At 37.6% G+C, this 23,321-nt stretch overlaps 1 protein-coding gene across 5 annotated transcripts in view; it reads right to left on the reverse strand.

Annotated features, from left to right (window-relative positions):
- The window catches only part of LOC124262070 (septin-7-like), a 191,339-nt gene that overhangs the window by 128,011 nt on the left and 40,007 nt on the right, over positions 1–23,321 (reverse strand). For all 5 annotated transcript variants that reach the window (XM_046696531.1, XM_046696513.1, XM_046696521.1 and 2 more), the window contains 3 exons: positions 19,806–19,912; positions 4,759–4,859; positions 3,414–3,548 (listed from right to left, as the gene is read on the reverse strand). In XM_046696531.1, coding sequence (XP_046552487.1) covers positions 3,414–3,548; positions 4,759–4,859; positions 19,806–19,912 — 343 coding nt within the window. The remainder of the gene's footprint in view (positions 1–3,413; positions 3,549–4,758; positions 4,860–19,805; positions 19,913–23,321) is intronic.

The following is a 23,321-nucleotide window of genomic DNA, read 5'->3' on the forward strand; positions in this document are numbered from 1 at the left end:
GAACGGTTCTTGAGTTATGTCTCGAAACGAAGCCCACCCTTCTTTAAGACTAAGTCCAAAACGCTTCCATGGAAACCGAGAAAATAAAATGACAATTATCTGTAAATAGCAAAAGGCACCACCTTAGGTTATTTTTGACATATCTACCAATTTTGGTTAAAAAATATCGAACGGTCTTTGAGTTATGGTCCGGAAACAAAATGATTACGGACGGACGGACGGACGGACGAGGCGACGACTATATCCCACCGCATTATATGCCGGTGGGATAAAAAGCAATAAATTTGACCAAATCAAATGATTCAAAACCTGTTTATGCACTCCATCAATCTGTTTATCTCTCAATCTCACTGCTTAACATGGGTGTAGCCATTTTGAATGCCAATGCCTATATCAGGAAATTTCATTTTGAATGATAAACTTTTTATCAGAATGAGGCTTATAGTACAGCGGTCTGGCACAACAACAACAGTTTGATTGGTGGCAGATCAGTCTATCATAGAAATTTGGAAGAAAAGGGAATAACATACTTGAGAAATATAGTAAATGAAGATGGGAATATACTACACTGTCTTTGGAAGAACTGAACTATAAATATGACATAGATGTTGATTTTCTGACATACCAAAAGAACAATCTTTGAACTTATGCAAAAGAGAAATATCACATTTAAACATGTGGAAAACATACTTGCCTACCCCATTTTACCCTTTAATATTTCCCAAATAGCTGTTAGTAAACATTTTTATAAAACACTATGCCAATATTGTTTTTAATAAAACAAATGGCCAATTAATATGGGAAGAAATATTGGACCGAGACTTCCAACAGAACGAATGGGAAAATATTAATTTGATGGATAATCGATGTACTCAAATTGTTAATTCAAAATGGTTTCAGTACAAGATAACTCAGAATATTTTGACAACTAATAATTACTTGCATTAGATAGGATACATTGATTCACCTGTGTGATCGTTTTGTAAACAGGTGCCTCAGAGTGTTATACATTTTTATGAGATTGTATTCATTCAAGCAGAGTGTGGAAAGAGTTGGCTAAATGGCTAGAAAAGTTAGCAGAAGGATACACTGAATGATAAACTTGGTTTGTGGGTTAGTTTATGGGTCCAGGACAAATGAAACTGAACTATTCTCTCAGTCTTGATTGTGTTAGGAATTCCAGCTCTCAAATTTACAGCTTTAAATGATGCTTACTGATTTATTGAACAATAAATTGAAATAAAGTAATTGTTGTGATGTTTTAAGTTTAATTGGATCATCAAATGTATGATCACGCTTATTTTCACAAAGGCACACCTAAATTATCTGTTTTGTGCCACATGGCACCCTTAGAAACAAATTGCATTTCTATCCCTTATTCTTATATTACTTCCATATATCTAATATAACCATATATCCCACGATGCATCCTTTGGTACTTGTCAGGTTCCTAAGATTGTATGTTCTTGAGGAAAGTGTGCATCCAAGTATGATGGACAACTCCTGACTGGAGGAGTCAGTATTTCGGAAAAACAATTTAAAGTATTATGCCCAGATAATAACTACATTGTATCCCATCAGCGAATTCATGTATGAATAAACACTAAGTAAGAGATCAAGTATTGAGAAACTTTCTCAATAAAAATTTGAAATTTGAAATAAAACATCACAAGACATGCTGCGCATTGTTTATATATGCAGACATTAAGATCACCATGTGTATTTTCTTGGTGTTTGGAAAAATTGTATTTAAAATGATTATTTCAACAGGAATAATATATCCCTATTATGCATGATTTTGGTTGTAAAGTTTATGAATGTATTTAAAATAATATGATGTGTAGTAATTCGGTACATCTGACCACCGTGGACATATATCTTTTACGGATGAAACTATCTGACAAGTACCAGTCAGGCTCGCGATCATGAAAATGTTAAGTTGACAAATATGTTGTAACAGATGAAAGTAAGGCATTTATGATAAATGTATCTGTTCTCTGTCACCTAAAGGTCATCTCAAAGCTTCACTAGCATTAAACTGAACGTGGTTTCTTCAAATAACAGTGAGTTGGTGCACTGTTAACAACTTACCACACCATTTCACTGAATTTATTGTAAACATATTGAATATAATTTTGAAAAAATATACAAAACAGATTAAAACATAAGTCAAGATACACAAGTTATTCCCAGACAGTGTAATTAATTATTAAAATTCAGATTTATTGACACTGTATTTCTGGTGTTAAATGCTCATGGTAATGAGTTTGTATTTAAATAAATGGAATTTTCTAGTAACAGTAAAGGTAGTCTGAATGCATTGCATGCCTGCCTGCCTGCCTTTGTATGGTGGCACATATAATCAGCCCACTTGTTGATCATCATGGAAGCCAAGGAAGCAACAAAAAGTTCAGGAACAAGCTATTTCATCTTAAAAATTCCAAATTTTCAAGAGGGAAGCCAGACCCTCACCAATGGGCTGGTGCCCCCCATTCAAAGCCCTCCCACTTGACAACTTGGTTTCCGATTGGTACCTACTTACGGCACTGGTGATGAGACAACGGGCCCAATAATATCTAATTTCATATCAAATCCAAAATGATCCCTGACTTTATAATGTGATGACATTCATACAGATTTCTGGCAATGATGAAACCAAGGTGTTGTTTTAGTAAGAACAAGCATTGTCACTAAAGTGACATAATCCCCCACCACAAATTATCAAATCAAACTTAAATAGTAATGAAAGTTTAAGATGAAGGTAAAAAATGTCAACAAAAACATTACCAGTCAACCTCTCTTAATATCTTGCTCTTTAGTTGTTCAAACGCAAAAATATTTTCAAGACTGACTTTGACCTTGACATGAATGTCATAGTGTATGAAATATGCAAAAATGGTACTAAAGAAATTGCTTATTGAAAAACATTCAAGGGAAGTCTTGAAAGTCTATGAAGAAAATCCAGTGAATTCAGGTTAACATGCTGAAATCTTCAAAGTATCGCAGTGACCTTGAAAATTATGTGAAGGTCACCAAAATTGACTGGGCCCTGCGCCTTCATGAGATGAATCTTGGTGTCAAATATGGGAAAAATCCAGTAAATGTTTTTTGCGATATCGTGCTGACTAGCTTAACATGCAATTTAACATGCTGAAATCTTCAAAGTGTCTCTGTAACCTTGAAACTTGAGTGAAGGTTGCCAAAATTGACTGGGCCCTGCGCCTTCCCTAGATAAAGCTTGGTGTTGAATATGAAGAAAATCTAGTGAACGGATCTTGAGATTTCCTGCTGACAAGTCACAAACATCTGTCATAATCATGTGGTTGAGAAAAATAATCGGCAAATATGTCAAATCTTCCTCAGATTGTATCCATATGCCAGGTGTTCACTTAAAGCACTACAAACATGCTTACCCATGACCCGTAGGTGCAATGTAGTAGAGACAACAATGGACTCGAGTGTCAGAACTTAACGTCCGGTTCACACGTGATTCAGCATTGAGGTACTCTTCGTACTTGGTATCAATGTAGTCTATGACTGGCTGCCAGCTAAAAATAACAAAATATACACATATACATATGAGCATGAGATGAGCAATTGCAGTTAGTAACCTGAATATTATATTTATTGTTCAACAAAATAGAAACAGCTCACTTGAGCATCAGGTCTGTACAGAAGTTCATCCCAATTGCCAAAAATAATTTTGTGATACATTGTGTGTTTTGGGTTGAGGTGTCCATCTCTTAAAAACAACAATACATTGTTCTGAAATTTAAGAAATATAAATATTCACTGTTGCATGCTGACAATAACATCATTGCACTGGAAAAACAACAACACAAACTGCTTTTTATATACCCCCAAAACACAGCAATATTTAAGGGGGAAAAATAACACTCAAGAAAATACAGAGGAGACCAAATCAGTATATTTATGCCCTTAAGCTGCATTCACAGGCAGATGAATGACGTTATTTTTTTTGCCTCAATGACAGCAAAAAAACACTGCATTATTTCACGTTTTGCTACGAATGCTCTTTATACACTTTTATCAGCAAAATATTTATGTTAACATATATTTTTTTAATTTCTTTTTTACACCATTAGAATTGGGTGTATTAAAATTATGTTTTCAATTTGCTATTCTTCATTTCAGAAGATCCATAAACGAAAATATGCCCCAAAATTAATCATGTTATTTGCAGTTCAGTAAAACTATATGCCTACTGCAGTTTGTTGCTAGTACTTTGAACCAATGTAACACAATAAAGAACTAAATGCATTTGCATTCAGTGATATCACTTCCTATCGAATGACATAACTTATGGCTTGTGAAAAAACATGTATAACATAGAGCAGCTTTAAACAGATAGGAATATTATGTAGAAAGTCATGGGAATTTTCAGTCTTATGACCTGAAGCATTGTTGTATTATATGTTGTATTATTTCAAGCTGAAAACATGGGGTTGATTCATCAGAAAATGAAGCAGAACTATTGACTGACTGAGATATTGAATGTCGGTCACACAAAACCTTACCACTAAAATGGCCCACACCCAGGGCGATAAGTACAAAACTACTTGAGATTTCATTTAAAAAGACTTAAAGTGCTCTGGCATTAAAAAAATCCGCAAAAAATATTTAAAGCATCAATTGCCAATGATCCAAATTTCATGGCTACATAACATTGCTGCAGTAAATTTACAACTGTTGAGGTGAACATTTGAACAGCTATCAGCATTTGAAAACAAATCTCACCAATTGCTATTGTCAACAGCATCCCCAAATCCTGGCGTATCAACTGTGGTCAGTTTCAGTTGAACCCCATTTTCCTTGAGAAGCACTGTAGTTGTGTCAACCTGTAATATGTAAAATACCTTATACATATTAAACTAAAAAAATATTTGTGAGTGTTTCCAAACAACCAGCCTTCTCAACACTATTTCTAGAAGGTCCCAGATATCATTACACAACATATTTTCAGTGTGATACCACCACCTTCAGTTTGGTGAATTACTGTACATGCTTTGTGCAAGTATCAAGTCAACACTGCAAGGAAGATCAGGCATTTCCATTGTCATGACATCGGTCAAGTATAATGACAGAGCAGTACAGTGTGTAGTAGTACTAGTCCTTCCAATCATGACTGGGAATAGCTTTTGTTTTTAGGTAAGGTATGATATTATTATAAAACAAAACACATAGCACAAAATTCAGCTTCCTCTGGCAATTTACAAGAGTCATCAGAAAATGAAACATACCTTCGACCCTCACAAATTCAAAAGAACAAATCATCTGATTGTTTACAGCAATCCCAACAAGAGCATACTGATGGGAGTATTCCTGGTTAATCTGTCTGTCGACCTTCAAGAATAGTTATTATGCTTTCAAAACAACACTATGGAATTGGCAATTGCAACTTTGTATTTGTATGGCAGGTCCATTTTTTAGCAAAGATACGAGTTAGTGGTTATGACACAAATGGTGCAATACTCTTTAATTGGTTACAACAAGCATTGTCACTAAGGTGACATAATCCCCTGCCGCAAATTATCAAATCAAACTTATAAAGTAATGAAAGTTTAAGATGAAGTTAAATGTCAACAAAAAAACTATCTTGCTCTTTAGTTCTTCAAACATACACATATTTTCAAGACTGACTTTGACCTTGACATGAATGTCATAGTGTATGAAATATGCAAAACTAGTACTAAAGAAATTGCTTATTGCGAGTCTATGAAGAAAATCCAGTGAAATCTGAAATCTTCATAGTGTCGTCCTGTCCCTACAAATTATGTGAAGGTCACCAAAATTGACTGGGCCCTGCACCTTCCCTAGATGAATCTTGGTGTCAAATATGAAGAAAATCCACTGAATATTTTTTGCGATATCTTGCTGACTATCTTAGCAAGCAATTTAACATGCTGAAATCTTCAAAGTGTCTCTGTAACCTTGAAACTTAAGTGAAGGTCACAAAAATCGACTGGGCCCTGCGCCTTCCCTGGATGAAGCTTGGTGTCAAATATGAAGAAACTCCAGTGAATGAGTTAAGTTAGGTATCTCGAACACGTGGGCCCTATGCTGAAATCTTTAAAGTCTCTCTGACCTTGAAAATTAAGTGAAGGTCACCAAAATTGACTTGGCCCTGCGCATTCCCGGGATAAAGCTGGGGTTGAATATGAAGAAAATCCAGTGAACGGTTCTTGAGAAAGCTTCACATGCAGGTTTACATGCTGAAATCTTCAAAGTGTCTCTGTGACCTTGAAAATTATGTGAAGGTCATCAAAATCGACCGGGTCCTGCGCCTTCCCGAGATAAAGCTTGGTACTGAATATGAAGTAAATCTAAAGAACGGTTCTTGAGATAGCTTAACATGCAGGTAAAACGTGAAAGTCCCCTTGTGACCTTGAAATGAACCTTTCTTATAGTGTGATGAACCCAGGTACCAAATATGAAAAGAATCTAGACAACGGTTCTTAAGATAGTCCAATTCGTACGTACGTACGGACGGAGCCTAATACTATATCCCCCGCTTCGCGCTAAATGCGCGGCGGGGGATAATCACATGAATAAAGATATTATTTATCACAATAGTGATAGCGGTGTAAAACTGAACTCACTCACTCACATATAAGAAACAGAGGTGTGCAAAATAAGTGGCATTCAATCAAGACCCCACAAAAGTGGCTGTACTTAAACACCTCTGTAGTGAAAGAGGTCGGTCCTTGCACCCACTGTAAAACTGTGAAAACAAGCCACAGAAATGACAAATGAGAGGATCAACCATTGGTAGTGTATCCTCTGGAAGATGAATGGAAAAACTTCCAATGAGCTGTGAAGATCAGAACATGCAGATACGTGTGCTGCAGATCAAGGTTGAATAAGTAATCCAATGGATTGATGATCATACAAAAGCGTATCATGGAGACCAGCTACTGGAAGTGTGGAGGCATCTCCAGAGCCCAAGTGCTGAAAATGTTCAGGTAGAAAATCATGCAGAGCTTCTTGAAGTCTTTCTTGGGAACAAGAAAGATATGGTGAGTAGAAGCTGGAAGTGTCACCCAAGGGACCTAAGGAATATATTGCTAACTAGTCTAAGAATGTAGCTAAGGTTTGAAGTGCTGACATCTACAATTCTGGGTACTCTCGATCTGGAGAATCGGACGTTAAGGGTGGCGCTCCCACCAGTGGTAGCCTGCATCTCTTTGTGACAATGGTACAGATCACCTAAGTCTTCCGCCTACTTGGGAGATGAAGATAGGATAAATGGGAGCAGACTCACTCTCCTCCTGGGACTTGACGAACTTTAATTGCCCTTGAAGAAGAAGTAAAAAAGTTCTTGTGGCATCTCCCACGTCCTCTTGAAAAATTCATAATGAATAAGAGTCTTTGAGATCAGGATTGTCAAGGACATAGTACGATGGACATCTTTGGCGCAATGAATCTTGGACTTGCATCTTTTGCATTGTAAATAGCTCAAACAAATTGTCTCTCTGCTTTTTAGTAAACAGACCATATCACCTCAGTAAACAAGTAAGATGCTGCCGAAGATCCCAAGAAAGACATAGGAGGGGCTGAAAACAGACAGGATAGATGTACAAAAAATGATTGTTGCAGGGTCATACACGGACCAAATGGGATCATCAACAGAAAGCATATTCCAATGGGGTTCGGTGATCTTCCAACTACTTCTGATCTTGAAGACACTGACAGAATGGGAGCAAGAGGACCAAATGCAGGATCGGATGGTTGAAAAAGCTGTTTAAGAATCCCGTATAAGTAGGTGTCTGATGGAGCTAACAGAATATCATCATCACTTGGGATTGATGAAGGGGAACATTGTCATGCCTTCTTAGTCATTCCTCGTCACTATATGGCAGAAATATTGCCGAGGTGACGTTAAATATTAACTCACTCACTCACTCTTAGTCATTCACTTGTTGTTTTTTTTATTGTAGACAAGCCTGACTCTTCTGTACATAACTTGCAGTCATCTGTGTTGGTTCTTCGCAAAATAGCCAACCCGTGCACTGCAAATTTGTTGACCAAGCGATGGCAGGTGTTACATCTTTTTCTCCAATTACATATTCCAATATAATCAATGCTAGAGGAATAAGGGCCATATAAAGAAAATGTTCTTCTGCATCTTCCACAAGGCCTTGTCTTAGTAAAAAATAGGAATCTTTATGACAGGACGTCTGCACCTGAGGGCAACAAGGACAAAAATGACTTCAGTTGGGACTCACACGGTCAACCACAGCCTCAAACAATTGATAGTGCTAGAGTGTGTTTGGGAAAGGTAATACAAGAGGCTGATAGCTTTCTTTCAGGTGGTTTCTTTCTACTCCAGAGTCATAAGAAAAGAAAGATAAAATGCATAATGTGAGAGAGAATAAGTTGAATTGCACAGTGAGTCAGTTAAAGACTTAAAAGTTTCATCTTCTTGCAACCTATTTACAAAGCTCAGCGACTAACAAATATGTGAAAACCTAATATTATTTGCTTTATGATAAATTTAGACGGAATTCAAGGGGGCTTGAAGGAGAGAACTGGACACAACCAAGAATTTCGCACATGGCTACAACTCAACAGATAACAGTTAAGCTACAGTTAAAGATAGATGTTGATATTGTCATGAATGCTCAAGTTGGCACTATTCAATTGTGGGAGGTATGACTCGTACTGTTATGATTATTATCAATGAAGGATATTATCATAGAGCTCTTGTCTTTATAGATAGTTCAAGCAGGTATTGAAGATTTATATACAGAATTTGAAAAGTAGAAAATGAAGGAAACTAAATATATGTGTTGATATGTGGTCATAATTGCAAGTTGGAGATACATCCCAATACCAGTTATAATCTGTGAAATTGTTTCATTAACTATGTGGAAGTTGCTGAAAAAATATATCCTTTGTGTATCAATCATAACTTTGCAATATATATGGGGTGGTCCACCTTGCAAATTTCTGTTCATCTGGAGTTAAAACACAGCTACAACTTACAAAATGTCCAAAGCAATTTGAAACCAAGGCTTAGAAGATCGGAGTGAACTTCTTATTCAAAGAAAAGAGCTATGTTCAACTCAAACAACATCTTGACAAAGTAATGTACTTTCAGATCATTGAAACTAATATTGATACTATCACAGACTAAAGCTGAAGCATCTGAAAAGTATGTCATCCGCAGACATGAGAAATTTATGAGGAAAAATAGAAAAAGCTGTATGACATGACACTTCTTTGAGTGTCAATTTTTATAGAAGTTGGAGAGTCAGATAAGGACAAACTTTATGGATGAACAACTCCTATATTCAGTTGATGCGATGTTTCGATACAGATTTCAATGCAAGAATCTGTATCGAAACATCGCTTCACCTGAATAAAGAAGTTGATCATCCATAAAGTTTGTCCTTATCTGACATAATGACAGTTAAACAAATTCCTTTTAAGGTAATAAAGTATTGTCTGTCTGTCTGTCTGTCAAATAATTGTTACGCTCCCTCATTTCAGTCAGCTTACAACTTAGGCTTCAGAAGCTGATTTTAACCTGCACCAGTTCAGCCTTTGTTTAGACAGTGGATCAACAGTGGATAACTGTGCACCAAAGTATAACAACTTTTTTCCATTAGTATGCAAAGTGAGTAAGTTCATTGTGCACAAAGTTCATGGGCCACGTGTGATACATGACATCAACTTTCATATACACTAATAGAAAAATGTAACTGTGCATATCATAAAGTTGTATACAAATTATTTGAAAAGTATAAAAAAAAAAACTAAATAAATTTATAGCAAAGCACTTTGCATGAAATCTGATGACACGTATCATGCATTGTACCTGCAATTTGTGCACAATGAACTTAATCACTTTTTGCATGCTTTTTGACACCTGAAGTTCACACACCTGATATCGAAAATTGAACAGCTGATTATTCTCTTGCCTTTGAGTGTTGTGGAAAATCTGTTGATTTCAACCTAAACTGCATGTACCAGCATCTCCGCACTGTAGGTATGCGGGAGACTGGAATGGCCCAAAATGAAGTGGCCAGACAATTTGGTTTCCATCGAAACACAATCTAATCTCTATGGAGACATACCTTATTTAACATAATGGGACAACCCCTAGTGTACAGTACACAACCCTGTGCACTTAAAAGAACCCACGAATACATTGGTATATGACCAGATGGTGGCCAGATGAATACATGCAAACACCTAGTTGTGGGTACAGCAACGTGCAGTAAACTTGGACAAAGTACTGTGACTATGTGTCCCAGTCCACCCAACTGTGAATGGGTACCTCGTAAGGATGGGAAAGCCACATTAACTCAGTGTGCCTAGTGGTAGCAGGAGTTGTATGCTCCCCCCAGGGAGTTGAGATTGATAATACGATGCCATTGAGACTGACATCCTATGATCGAAGGAAAAACAAAGCACCTGTGAGCAGCCTAGCACTCGGCGCTATGTAAATAGATTATAATAATAACAAAAGACTTGCCTCCAACTGGCAGTCCACGCGTTACGTCAACCACATTCAGCTGACCCTTCTAAGGAATCGATTCCAGACTGTCAGTTTTTGGCTGCTCGGACCGTTCCTAGCTTACACCCAAAACCGACTTAGGGAGCACAACATCCGGCCCCCGACGGTCTGCAATATGTCCAGTTTTGCTCCTACGTCACCGACTAGGGTTGGGTATTGCCAAAATGTTCGTATTGTGATACATATTGCAGTACGCCAACATATATCACTATGTATTGCAATATACTGTGAAAGTGTAACACATGGTTTAAGGTGATGAAATTATTGTTTCCTTTCTTTTGAAACAATGCCACTGGCCACTGTCAGGACTCAGATGTGATTGTACAAGAGATCAATTGAAAATGTTTCCAAATTGAAGACTTTGTTCTAAAGTTTGGAACTCGAGAAAAACATCTGCAGACACATCCGCCATTTTGGTTTGTTTATCCCTACAACGTGTGCCAGTACCAATCTATTTTTTAATATATTTTTTGGTTTAAAAGTCATGCAAATGCACTAATAAGACCAATAAACATTCCCCAATGTATAATGATATAAAGGAGATATAAATGTTATTAGTATTTTTTACTACATAATGAAACATTACCGATCATGGGGACAAAAATTGCTGATTGTATCAGGTGAACCGGTTCGCGAAAAGTGTACCGCAATATCTTGTATTGTGAAGTTCAAATAGCAATATACTGGTTAACCGATATTATCGCCTACCCCTAGTGCAGACATCATCTATGGTACAGGAACAAGATTGGGAAAGGTGTTTTGTTCACAGACAATTTGAGATTTCATCTGGACAGCTCAGATGGAGGGGCAAGGGTGTACAACCGGCGAGGTGAATTGTATGCTGATGCATACATTGTCCAATGTCGACTCTTTGGTGGAAACAGTGTTATTGTATGGGGAGACATTACATCTCATGGTCAGACACAACTTGTCATTGTCAATGGCAATTGACAGGTCTGCGATACAGGGATGAGATCATTGGTCCTCATGCGCAGCCGTTCATTCAAAGACAAAGATGTAACTTCACATTTAAGCAAGATAATGCCCGTCCACATGTCACTCGTGTTGTGACATTTCCTGAGAATGCAGAACATTCTGGGCAGCTGTTTCTCCAGACCTGTACCCTATTGAACACCCTATTGAACACACTTGGGATGAAACGGAGTGATGTTTACGTCAAGCCCAGGATTAGCCATTGACGTCAGCTGAACTGGGACGAGTGTTGGTTTAGACATTGTTATGAGAGAGTGTTTTTTGTAATTTGCAATACCATTGATTATGTTATAGTTATTATGGGTCACAATGTTTAAAGTTTTGAGTGTGGGTTAAATGGCAACACTATTTTTAGCAGTACACCTTTTTGATAGTGCTTCAGAGTTGCCTCCCTTGGCAATCTTGTTTATTTACGGCTTTCATCATGCCGTGGAGTTTTCCACCGATTTCTATAAAGTTCTGAGTGAATAATGATACAGCCTAGCATTGCTAGAATGCCCGAGAACTGTGTAAAAGCCAGAGGCACAGATAAACTGTGTATCCGGGTAAAATACGAGCTATGAAATTTCCAATTACGCATTGAATAATAATTGTTGCGTACCAATTACGCATTTAAAATGTTAGATATTCAAAAAGTTTAAAACAAATGCGTATGGAATATATTTATAAAAATCGCTTGCGTAACCAAAAAGACATCGATTGCTATCAAGTTGTACTGTTAGCATAGGACAAGTGTTGTACTGTCAGTATAGGATGAGCGATTTTTTATGAAATCATTTCCATTATATTTAAGTTGGTTTTGATAAGGTATGATATAAGGCAGAAGTGAATAAAATGACTGAAATACGCACATATTTGAAAGCAGTGGGTAACGGAAAATGAAATACCCACTCAACAGTCATAATACCCACTCCAAAAACATACAGTGGGTACAGTACCCACATGAGCAAAATCTTATCTGGAGCTCTGAAAAGCTATATAAAGGCTGGTTGTGTTCTGCGCGGGACTTTATTACATAACTGGACTTGTGTACATCTGTCTGCCATCGTCATCGTCTGATCAACATTCAAGACAGACCATGCGTGCCTGACTGCTCTCATTGTAAACAACCTTCAATCAGTATATCTGCTCACACTGTAAAAGTCAAGACTCTGGTGAGTTAATACTTTATATTTGAGACCCAATATTTATAGATTTGTGACTCAATTGCATTGTACTAGATATCTGTATTGTCATTCATTGTAGTTTGCCCATTGTTTGTTCAATATATTATCGAATATTTTAGACTTGTCTGTGTTCTTTTTGCTGGTTCAAAGGGGACTTTTAAACCTTTTGTCACAGCAAATTATTAACCATAACAAAACGGAACAACATTCCCCATGCTTTCTTCAATCACTTAGTGTCATGTATGCATCGTCGTTGTCAAGCCTTCATCAACGCCAATGGTGGACACACACGATACTGAATTTGTGAACTGACTTTTGACATCATATCTCTTCAGGGGCATGTCACGATGCCCAGTGTCAAATCATACAGATTTTGATGTTATTCTGTCAAGAGCTAAACAGTGATTAAGGAAAACACCATCAATCATGTTATTATCTTTTTGCATTAAAAAAATGGCATAACATCAAATATGGCCCAGTTACTTTATTCCAGTAGTATATATATATACCGAATATCGCCATATTTAAGGCAATTTTCTGTTTCTGGAACTAGTGGCATTTGATTGGTGGTTGTCTTTTGCACAGGGAAGGAGATCTCACAACGTATTTTAATAGGACCTTGCTGACTATCTTAACATGCAATTGAACATGCTGAAATCTTCGTGTCCTTGTGACCTTGAAAACTATGTGAAGGTCACCAAAATCCCTGTGCCTTCCCTAGATAAAGCTTGGTGTTGAATAAACAGAAAATCCAGTGAACGGTTGTTAAGATAGCTTAACATGCAGGTTAATATGCTGAAATCTTCAACATGTCTTTGTGACCTTGGAAATTATGTGAAGGTCACCATAATTGACTGGGCCCTGCACCTTCCCTAGATGAAGCTTGGTGTCAAATATGAAGAGAGTCCAGTGAATGGTTCTTGAGATATCTCACTGACAAGAGTAAAATGTTGAAGTCACCTTGTCACCTTGAAATGAAGGTCAAGGTCACCAAACCTGACTGGGGTCTTTCTTATACTGTGATGAACCTAGGTACCAAATATGAAAAGAATCTAGTCACCAGTTCTTAAGATATTCTAATTTGTATGTACTAACATACGTACAGACGGACGGAGCCTAATACTATATCTATATATACTATACTATATACTAATAATAACAAAAAGACAAAGTCATCAATATCACCCGCAATGGCAAAATACTCTTCATGATTACGTCTATGAGTTATGATTATGTCAAATATTTAGGTGTGTATATAGAAAAGTGGAAGGAGAGTATTGAAAGGTTTTTAAAGTTCTGCTCAGGAAAGGAGCACTATCACCAATTTCAGTCTATGTCAAACTTGTTGCCATGGAAATGCCAAAAATATTTTATTCAGAAATCCAAAACTACCAAAAGGCACCAGTACACCACCAGATCTATGTATGTTCCAAGTTTGGTGAAGAAGCATTGAACGGTTTTAGAGTCCAGCTCCGGAAAAGAGCACTACCACCAATTTCAGGCTAAGTCGAACTTGTTGCCACGGAAAAGCCAAAAATATTTTATTCAGAATTCCAAAACTACAAAAAGGCACCAGTACACCACCAGATCTATCTATGTGCCAAGTTTGGTGAAGAAAAAGTGAACGGTTTTAGAGTTCTGCTCCGGAAACCAGCACTACCACTAATTTCAGGCTAAGTCAAACTTGTTGCCACGGAAAGGCCAAAAATATTTTATTCACAATTGCAAAACTACCAAAAGGCACCATTAGACCACCAGATCTATCTATGTGCCAAGTTTGGTGAAGAAATATTGAATGGTTTTAGAGTTCTGCCCGGAAAAGACAAATGTGCATGGACGGACGGAGTCCATCTTAATACCCCCGCCAAAACGTGTTGCGGGGGATAAACATGAAGGAGTTGATCTCAGGTTCACCGGTTAGATATCATGTGTTAGGTTACATGGGCAAGTGATTGGGGAAGTCTCAAGTTATGAAGATGTATTGGTTTGTATTACAAGGGGGTAAGCACAGTAGTTGGAATAACAAACAATTGCACATGCCATACGTGATGAGCATTTACTTAGACCAACCCTACTTGTCCTCGGTGTTTCATTTAATGTGCATACCCCCTTGTAATACAAACCAACAATAGCGATTTGAAACTATGATCGTTTGTTAAAAAACTTGTGTCCTCAGCTGAATTAAATTCTGAGATTTAAATGTTCAATTGGCAAGGTAAAATTATGAGGATTCGCAATCTTAATTTCACTTTAATTGATTTACTTTTTTCTTTAAAATAAAATTCATCAGTACATTTTCACTGCAAACAGACTGTAACCTATGTATTGAAACAAAGATTATTCAGGCCTACCAAATATAAACCTGAAGGGTGCTTCTCACTATATATTAGACAGGGCTTCTTTTCCCGGAATAACCGATTTGAAATTTTTGTTTGCTCACAGCTTTTACTTTTTGTAAATAAGACCTATTTTCCGGTTTTACTTTTTGTTAGTAAGACCTCTACCCAGGTTTTACTTTTTCCTAACTCTATATTAACATCAACATTCAAATTCAGATGATATGTGAGTCTTTGAAATCAATTGAAAAATATCGTCAAAGATCAACTTTAATGTGCAAATGTTTTCCCTAGCAGGAATGGAACTGCATCTCTCAGGTTAATAAGCGGACACTCTACCTCACGGCCAACGGGCCAACAAAGAAGCCAGGGTTGAATTATCTATTTATAGTTAGGCCTACTGTCAATTGATTGTACTAGCCCTTCAGTTACTGTTATGTAGCTTCATTACATGATCATCTAATTATCCATCATTGATGGTTTATATGTATAATAAAGAACACCTCCTCGGTTATGGTTGGTAAGCCCTCGACCATCGGGTGGAGAGAAGTAAGACCTCGAGCGCTACGCTCCCCACCCTCCGGCCTCGGGTCTTACTTTCCCAGCCATAACCCTGAGTCATGCTTTATCCTACACAGAAAATATTCCAACTGTGCAGAAAAACGTCGAAAAGTCCACATTAATCGTGGAAATAGCAACATAAACATAATGACTCGCTACTGAAACAGTAAAAACAGCAACAAAAAACTATGAAACTGCAACATTATTATATCAGCAAACTTTGACCTCTACTGCACATACGCATAACGATCTGACCTGGAAAACTATTTCCGAGCAACCGTGAATCGCCTAGAAAAAGTATTGAATATTGAATATGTCAAAATGATTGCTGTCAATCATTTCATAGGAATGGAAAGTGATCTAAACAAGTGTGCACACAAGCATCATGATGATAAATGCCAATTAACACAACAGATACTTTAAAAAGCAAGTGTAAGCTGGAAAATGTCAACGTTCAGTCGAGACTTCCTTTTCCATGTGCGCATGGAAGTCGCAGGCTCTTCTTTTTTTTATCCACTTTTGCTATTTAAATTTACTGTTTTTCTGTTTCAGTAGCGATGTATTATGTTTATGTTGCTATTTCCACAATTAATGTGAACGTGTCTGCGTTTTGCTGCACAGTGGGAATGTTTTCTTTGGTAGGCCTGTTATTGGCGATAACATTACAGGAAAGTCTTCATCTGACTTACGGCAATGTTTAAATGAACACAAGTTATAACACACACAAAATGGTGCAATGTTTAAACGAACACCGTGTCAACACACAAAATGATGCCATGTGCTGGAGTACTATACAGCCAAGCATTGTATAAAAAAAAACACGTTTCTATTACAGATTTGGGGATCATGAATGTTCTGACGATATTCTACATTCAGGGTCACTTCATAGATGGGGTATACAAATTAGCATTGGTTTTGAATGTCTTTACAAGGGTGCCAAAGACGTCGTTTGACGATCAAAGAATGAGGCAGATACATGCTGAAACAGGGTCAACATCCGGACACACTGCTAACATCTTTGGCACCAGACAATGTCTAATTACCACGGAATTTTAATCAACTAGTGATGTTAGGATCATCTACCCAGTGATGTGCAGGAGTCCAAGGGCATTCCACCACACAGCAGAAAGAGAGACTTTGTGAATCATAATGTCCTAAAGCTAAGAAACAACCAATATAATGTCAGTTTTAATGATTCTTCCTATACAGTGCATATTTATATCCATGAGGCTGGCACTTTTGTATATAGTTGAAGTTCACATCAAGGGCACAGACTAGGACAGGGCTCAAGTACTTGTGATTGATGAATTGAGATATCATCTGGATTTCATAGATTGTCGACGTGATGCCCAAGCATGGTGAAGACAAGGAGAACATGTTTTACTTCCAAAATAGCCAAACATGAGCCCTCCAGAGGTGGCTCAGTCATGATTTGGAGTGGGATTTGTGCACAATGAGGGGTAAGCTACAAACATGACATTCTGGATGTGCACGTGAGACCTTCCACTAGTTCAATCGGACCAGACATCCTTGTTAAAAACGATAACGTCATTGTGCCCTGTGGTCGTTAATGCCTACCTACAACAGGAGACCATTGTCAGCATGAGGTAACCAGCCCGGTGACCTGAACTAAACCTTAGTTTTAGAGCTGTTGGGAGCTCAGATGAGGAGTGAGATGCAGATAGCCCTCTTTTGTGACATTGTCCTCCTGGCAACTCTATGGCAATGCTCTCTCTGAAGAGTGGAACAGTTTTCCTTTGCAACTGTCCACACAGCTTTTGGGAGCATGAGAAGACAATGTCAGACTGTGATCTCACCACGTAGATAGCATATAAACTACTCAGGGTTGTGTTTTTGGACAATGAATTTGAAGCTTGATGGGCATTTGGAAGTTTGAAGGTAACATAACAAAGTATGGTATGGATTTACAACTTCTTTATTATTTACAACACAAAGTTTCTGGGCTACTTCTTGCCCCATCATCAGGTGAATGACAGAATATGATCACAAGTAACATAAATAGTACCTACAAGGAGGCCAGTGAGATGGAATTAAAGAATGAGATGTACAGGGTTACAGCCCAGGAAAGCCACATTTAAGACTGACTGACTGAGTTTAGTTTTACGCCGCTTTTAGCAATATTCCAGCAATATCACGGCGGGGACACCAGAAATGGGCTTCACACATTGTTCCCATGTGGGGAATCGAACCCGAGTCTTCGACGTGACGAGCCAACGCTTTAACCACTAGGCTACCCCACCGCCCCCCACATTTAAGAAAAACAGAGTTGAAAATGGTGTGGCTTAACCGACAATGGGCATGGTTGAGTGATCGTGATGAATGTGGCTTTCCCGGCAATGTGCTATTAGCTAATCCATGTTACCATAAATAATGTGAAATATTCAATATGTAAAATCTAGAAATCCAGTTGAATTGTTCGAGGAGAAAAACTAGCTGCCTCACATAGATTTACTCAAACCCCTTTTATGAATCATTTATGATTATACAACCAATTATTTCTTTGAAGCATTTTAACTTATGGGAGGGTCAATTCAATGTTTTATCCTTTTCTGGAAACTGTTTGAGCTATGGTTGCCTCTGTTATTATGTTTATGTTCATGCTAAAAACTCAATAATAAAATAAATAAATAATTTTTTTTTACAAGAATGACCATTTATTGCACAAATATACTTATAAACAGCTACATATGTGACACCTAACTCTTTCCATCTCATTGTTGTTTTTAAGCAAAATTCTTGTCTGAACTTCTCTGCTGATACCATATACCAATCATACAAACCAAAGTAGTTCACATGAAGACATACAAAAATACAAATAAAGTTTTTCTAAGAGCAAAAGCTGAAATTGGCCTTTTCCATAGAATGACCCATTAGCATGTATCATTTTATCTCAGAACATATCTTATCTTATGTTAACTAAAAACTTCAAAGAGAATAAAGAAGTGGTCAATGGGTGACACTAATTTGAAAAAAACCCAGTATTGATTCCCTTACTCAATGTGGCTTTCGCGGTGATTTGCGGCACTGAGGTTTGTACTTGAAATGTGGCTTTAGTGGCAATTGGTATTTTTCAATTTTGGCTTTCCCAGGCGGACACTGATGTACAGAGATCAAGGAGATTAGGTGATATGTTTTGATTAAGTGGTATTTTTATGCAACAGATTGGCATAGAGATGGTATGTACAGAGTGTTTATACAACAAAAAGGATATACATTGATTGGATATATTTTTGTACCTTGATTGGAAGCTACGTGTGAAAACAGTAAATGGAAGACACACATCAAAGCATGTATCAGTAATTAGGAGCAGCATGGGAAAACAGGTACAGTGAATTGGAAGCTTATTTTTTCTCTGTATCAAGCATTCGGCAAGCAAACACCCTGATCCCTGTACAAACACACATACAGTGGAAACCTGATAAGTAAAATTTCAAGGGACTCGCCAAAATTGTTTACTTATCATGTATTTTACTTATCCAAACTTATAAAAACCTGCAAATGACAACCATATGCATGTATATGTATACATATGTAACAATGAACAACTTATCAGGGCTGGCCTCCAGTTGTCAGTGTATTGTCAACTGCATGATGCCAGCGAGCTGTAAGTAGGATGTTTGTTTGACTGGAGACTGACACGACTGCCCCTCATGTCGGATTATGTGGTGATCGCTAATTTAGTTATCCAGTATCTTTTGTTAAGTAATTTACTTCCAGGGACCGTGAGAGACGTTTAGTTAAGCGGTATTGTTTACTTATCCGAGTTTAGTTAACCGGACTCTAATAGTGATAATTAATGAAGAAATTTGCCGGGACAAAAGAAAAGTGTTTCCACTGTATTTTCATCTATCAGCATACTTCACAAATGAAAATCACAAAGGGTGTGTGCCCTTGCTGTCCTTGAATAACAAAGCTATGAAGAAGAGATGTTGAAACTGTTAACACTTGAAACATTAAAATGAACCCAGAAATGTTATACCGGGTAACATATATATGCCTCTCTCAGAAACTATGGAATCATTGTTCCTTGTACCTTCTAAGACAAAAACTGGCCTTTGAAGGGTTTATCACAAACCTTTGATGCTGTAGAACTTGTAAAAACATAAAAAATAGAGGTGCAGTCACGGTTCAATTAATCTGGGTTCAATCAAAACAGAGCAAACCTCTGTGACAATCTATACTTACACTGACTGTCTTCTTGATGCGATGTGAAGGACCTGGGTAGTCTCCACTGTACAAGTCCGTTAGGAAGAGAGAATTGATGAGAGTTGACTTTCCTAACCCAGATTCACCTACAACATATGACAGTTAAGTGAATAAAAGTAAATGTTATTAAGCTAAATAAATGTTCAATGCAAATCCATGTTCACATTCCTCGAAATTATATGTACAAAACATGTCATTAATAACTTTCTACTAATCATATACTAACAATGTGCTCCAGATGACCTCTGGCAGGATGTGACTTTGTTGTCAGTTCATCTGGTAGTCGTTTTTGTCACTTTTGCAACTCAGAAAGAAATAAGCCTTGTCATACCAGTTTCAAAAAGAGTCTGTAAGTTTATCTTATGAATTCTTCCATGAAATAAAAATAGATTTACTACAGTACACAAATAGCATACACAGAAAAGAATATACAACAATTTAGATGACCCCCAAATCTTCTGACCATGCAATTTTGTCTGTATCTTTCAACTGCAATTACACGATCTATGTAGACATTTGACTATATTCCCATTCTTCACAAAAACATAATAACTATTTTGTCGTAAGTTTCATCTGTGTTGTGAAGTTTTTTTCTTTGTAATTGATCTAAAGAAAACTATGTGGTAGGTGGTATTGGGACTGATCCACTCTCTGACACCAAAAACTTGACCCTAAAACTTAACCAAAAACTCTTAACTACCGTTGTGTAAGGAATGCTGTACTGCTTTTTGTCATAGAAACTGTCCAATTCTTAGATCCAATTAGGCAATACATTTTTTTTCCTGAACTGAAAGAAAAAAATATTAGAAATGTACATATTCGTAAATATATCTCAAATATTGTAGGTTTAATCAAAAGAACATACATCTCTGAAGTTTCAAGTCACTCAAATCTCCACAAACAACAATGACAATCAGTGGTAGTGAGAGGAAAATTCTGCACTCATGCTTCACATTGCTGGCTCAACAAATACAGACTATAATGACCACCAATGCCAGGAGGTGAGGTGAAATTGGGTTTAACGTCGTGCTTGAGAATATTTCGCTCATATGACGACGTGCATGCGTGTGTATGTGTATGTGCGGCTGCTTGTACTAGCCCAGACTTAAGCTGGTTTTATAGTGCTAGCCCACTGAGATACCACGCCGCAGTGAAGCATGAATACCCCACTCAGACACATAATACTGACTCCAAGCCAACCAGTCCTTGTTGTACCCATTAATGCCGAACGAGAGGCAGGGACCAACAAGTACCATATTTTAACGTCTTTTGGTATGACGCGGTCAGGGATCAAACCCGCGACCTTCCGCTCTCTGGGCAGACGCTCTTACCAGGAACACTGAATTGTTGGACAGAAATCATTATACTTCAGCAAGATATATATTTGTTTTCAGGTAATGTATGTCATGAATTTTTACATCATTGGGTCACAGTTCAAGGATTCTCTGCTCCACATTGCTATGGACTGACAGTACATTTCAGCAATCAGTGGACCATAGCTTTGATCAAGAAGGAGAATGACGAGCATCTTTTAAGGTAAATGTGTGTGTTGATATGAGATTTATAAATCCATTGGTAAAAGACAACCCATCATTAATTCCAACCACTGTCCTTGTCACTTGTAACTGCATTGATTTAATAAGTGAACAAATCCTCCTCTGCTAGATGTCAATAGATGTACACTACTGCAAAACACTACACATCCTGCACTTCAAAAATGATTTATGTCACTTATCTGACCAACCTAAACATTTATGTAAAATAATTAAGCCAGTGATTAGAAATAACAATTTTTTTCTCTTGTGATATATTCAACATTAGGATGAAATTCAAGATGTCTGCAAATGAAACTTAAAACAAGAAGACAAAGTCATCAATATCCCCCGCAATGGCAAAATACTCTTCATGATTATGTCTATGAGTTATGATTATGTCAAATATTTAGGTGTGTATATAGAAAAGTGGAAGGAGAGTATTGAAAGGTTTTTAAAGTTCTGCTCCAGAAAGGAGCACTATCACCAATTTCAGTCTATGTCAAACTTGTTGCCATGGAAATGCCAAAAATATTTTATTCAGAAATCCAAAACTACCAAAAGGCACCAGTACACCACCAGATCTATGTATGTGCCAAGTTTGGTGAAGAAATATTGAACGGTATTAGAGTTCTGCTCCGGAAAAGAGCACTACCACCAATTTCAAGCTAAGTTGAAGTTGTTGCCATGGAAACGCCAAAAATACGCAATTGATGGCAATGCATAGATTCGGCATGTCTTCATTGCCCTCAAGAAATCAGCAAAATGATGAGCTTGTTACACACCTTATATACAACTAACTTAAAATCCTTCCTCAAATCACATTACTTTGGGTGTAGCAGGCCATTTCTTCCCAGGTCTAAACTTTCCCCTGGTAAAATCTGCCCTAGTCCAAACTTTTCCTGTGGAAGTTTTGTCTTAGGATATTCTTACCCCGGGGAAGTTTGGGCTAGCTCCACAGCTGGGTGGACTGGGACACATAGTCACAGTACTTTGTTGCACGTTTACTGCACGTTGCTGTACCAGCAACTAGGTGTTTGCACATATTCGTGGGGCCACCATCTGGTCATATACCAACGGATTCGTTGGTTCTTTTAAGTGCACAGGGTTGTGTACTGTACACTAGGGGTTGTGACAACGCTGAAAGAGTCTGCACACAAAGTTGACTCCAAGGTTTTTACACCCAGTCACAGGTGGGCTCGATCCCGGCACCACATGCTCGCTGGATTTTTAGCCTGGCGCCTTAGCCAGATCGCCCACCACACCCCCAGAAACTTAAAACATCACAACAATTTTGTCATGTCAATTTATTGTTATTAAATCAGTGAACATCATGTAACCCTGTAAACTTGAGAGCTGGATTTCCTGAACACTGCATGACTGCAAGAATACTTAAGTTTCATTTGTCCTGAACCAATAAGCTAACCCAGAAATTATGTTTCAGATCCAGAATGTCCTGTCATGGGCACTGGGATTCAAAATGGCCTGTGTGATTGAGTGTGCAAACAAGAAAAGCCTTTGAAATGGCAATGTTGTAGGCACCTGAACAAATTTAAACAAGAAGACAAAGTCATCAATATCCCCCGCAATGGCAAAATACTCTTCATGGTTATGTCTACGAGTTATGATTATGTCAAATATTTAGGTGTGTACATAGAAAAGTGGAAGGAGAACATTGAAAGGAGCACTACCACCAATTTCAGTCTCAGTCAAACTTGTTGCCATGGAAATGCCAAAAATATTTTATTCAGAATTCCAAAACTACCAAAAGGCACCAGTACACCACCAGATCTATCTATGTGCTAAGTTTGGTGAAGAAATAGTGAATGCTTTTGGAGTTCTGCTCCGGAAAAGAACACAACCACCAATTTCAGGCTAAGTCAAACTTGTTGCCATGGAAACGCCAAAAATATTTTATTCAGAATTCCAAAACTACCAAAAGGCACCAGTACACCGCCATACC

This window comes from Haliotis rubra, unplaced genomic scaffold (genome assembly GCF_003918875.1).
Source record: "Haliotis rubra isolate DU_JTF1 unplaced genomic scaffold, ASM391887v1 Scf12, whole genome shotgun sequence".
NCBI classification, from domain to species: domain Eukaryota; kingdom Metazoa; phylum Mollusca; class Gastropoda; order Lepetellida; family Haliotidae; genus Haliotis; species Haliotis rubra.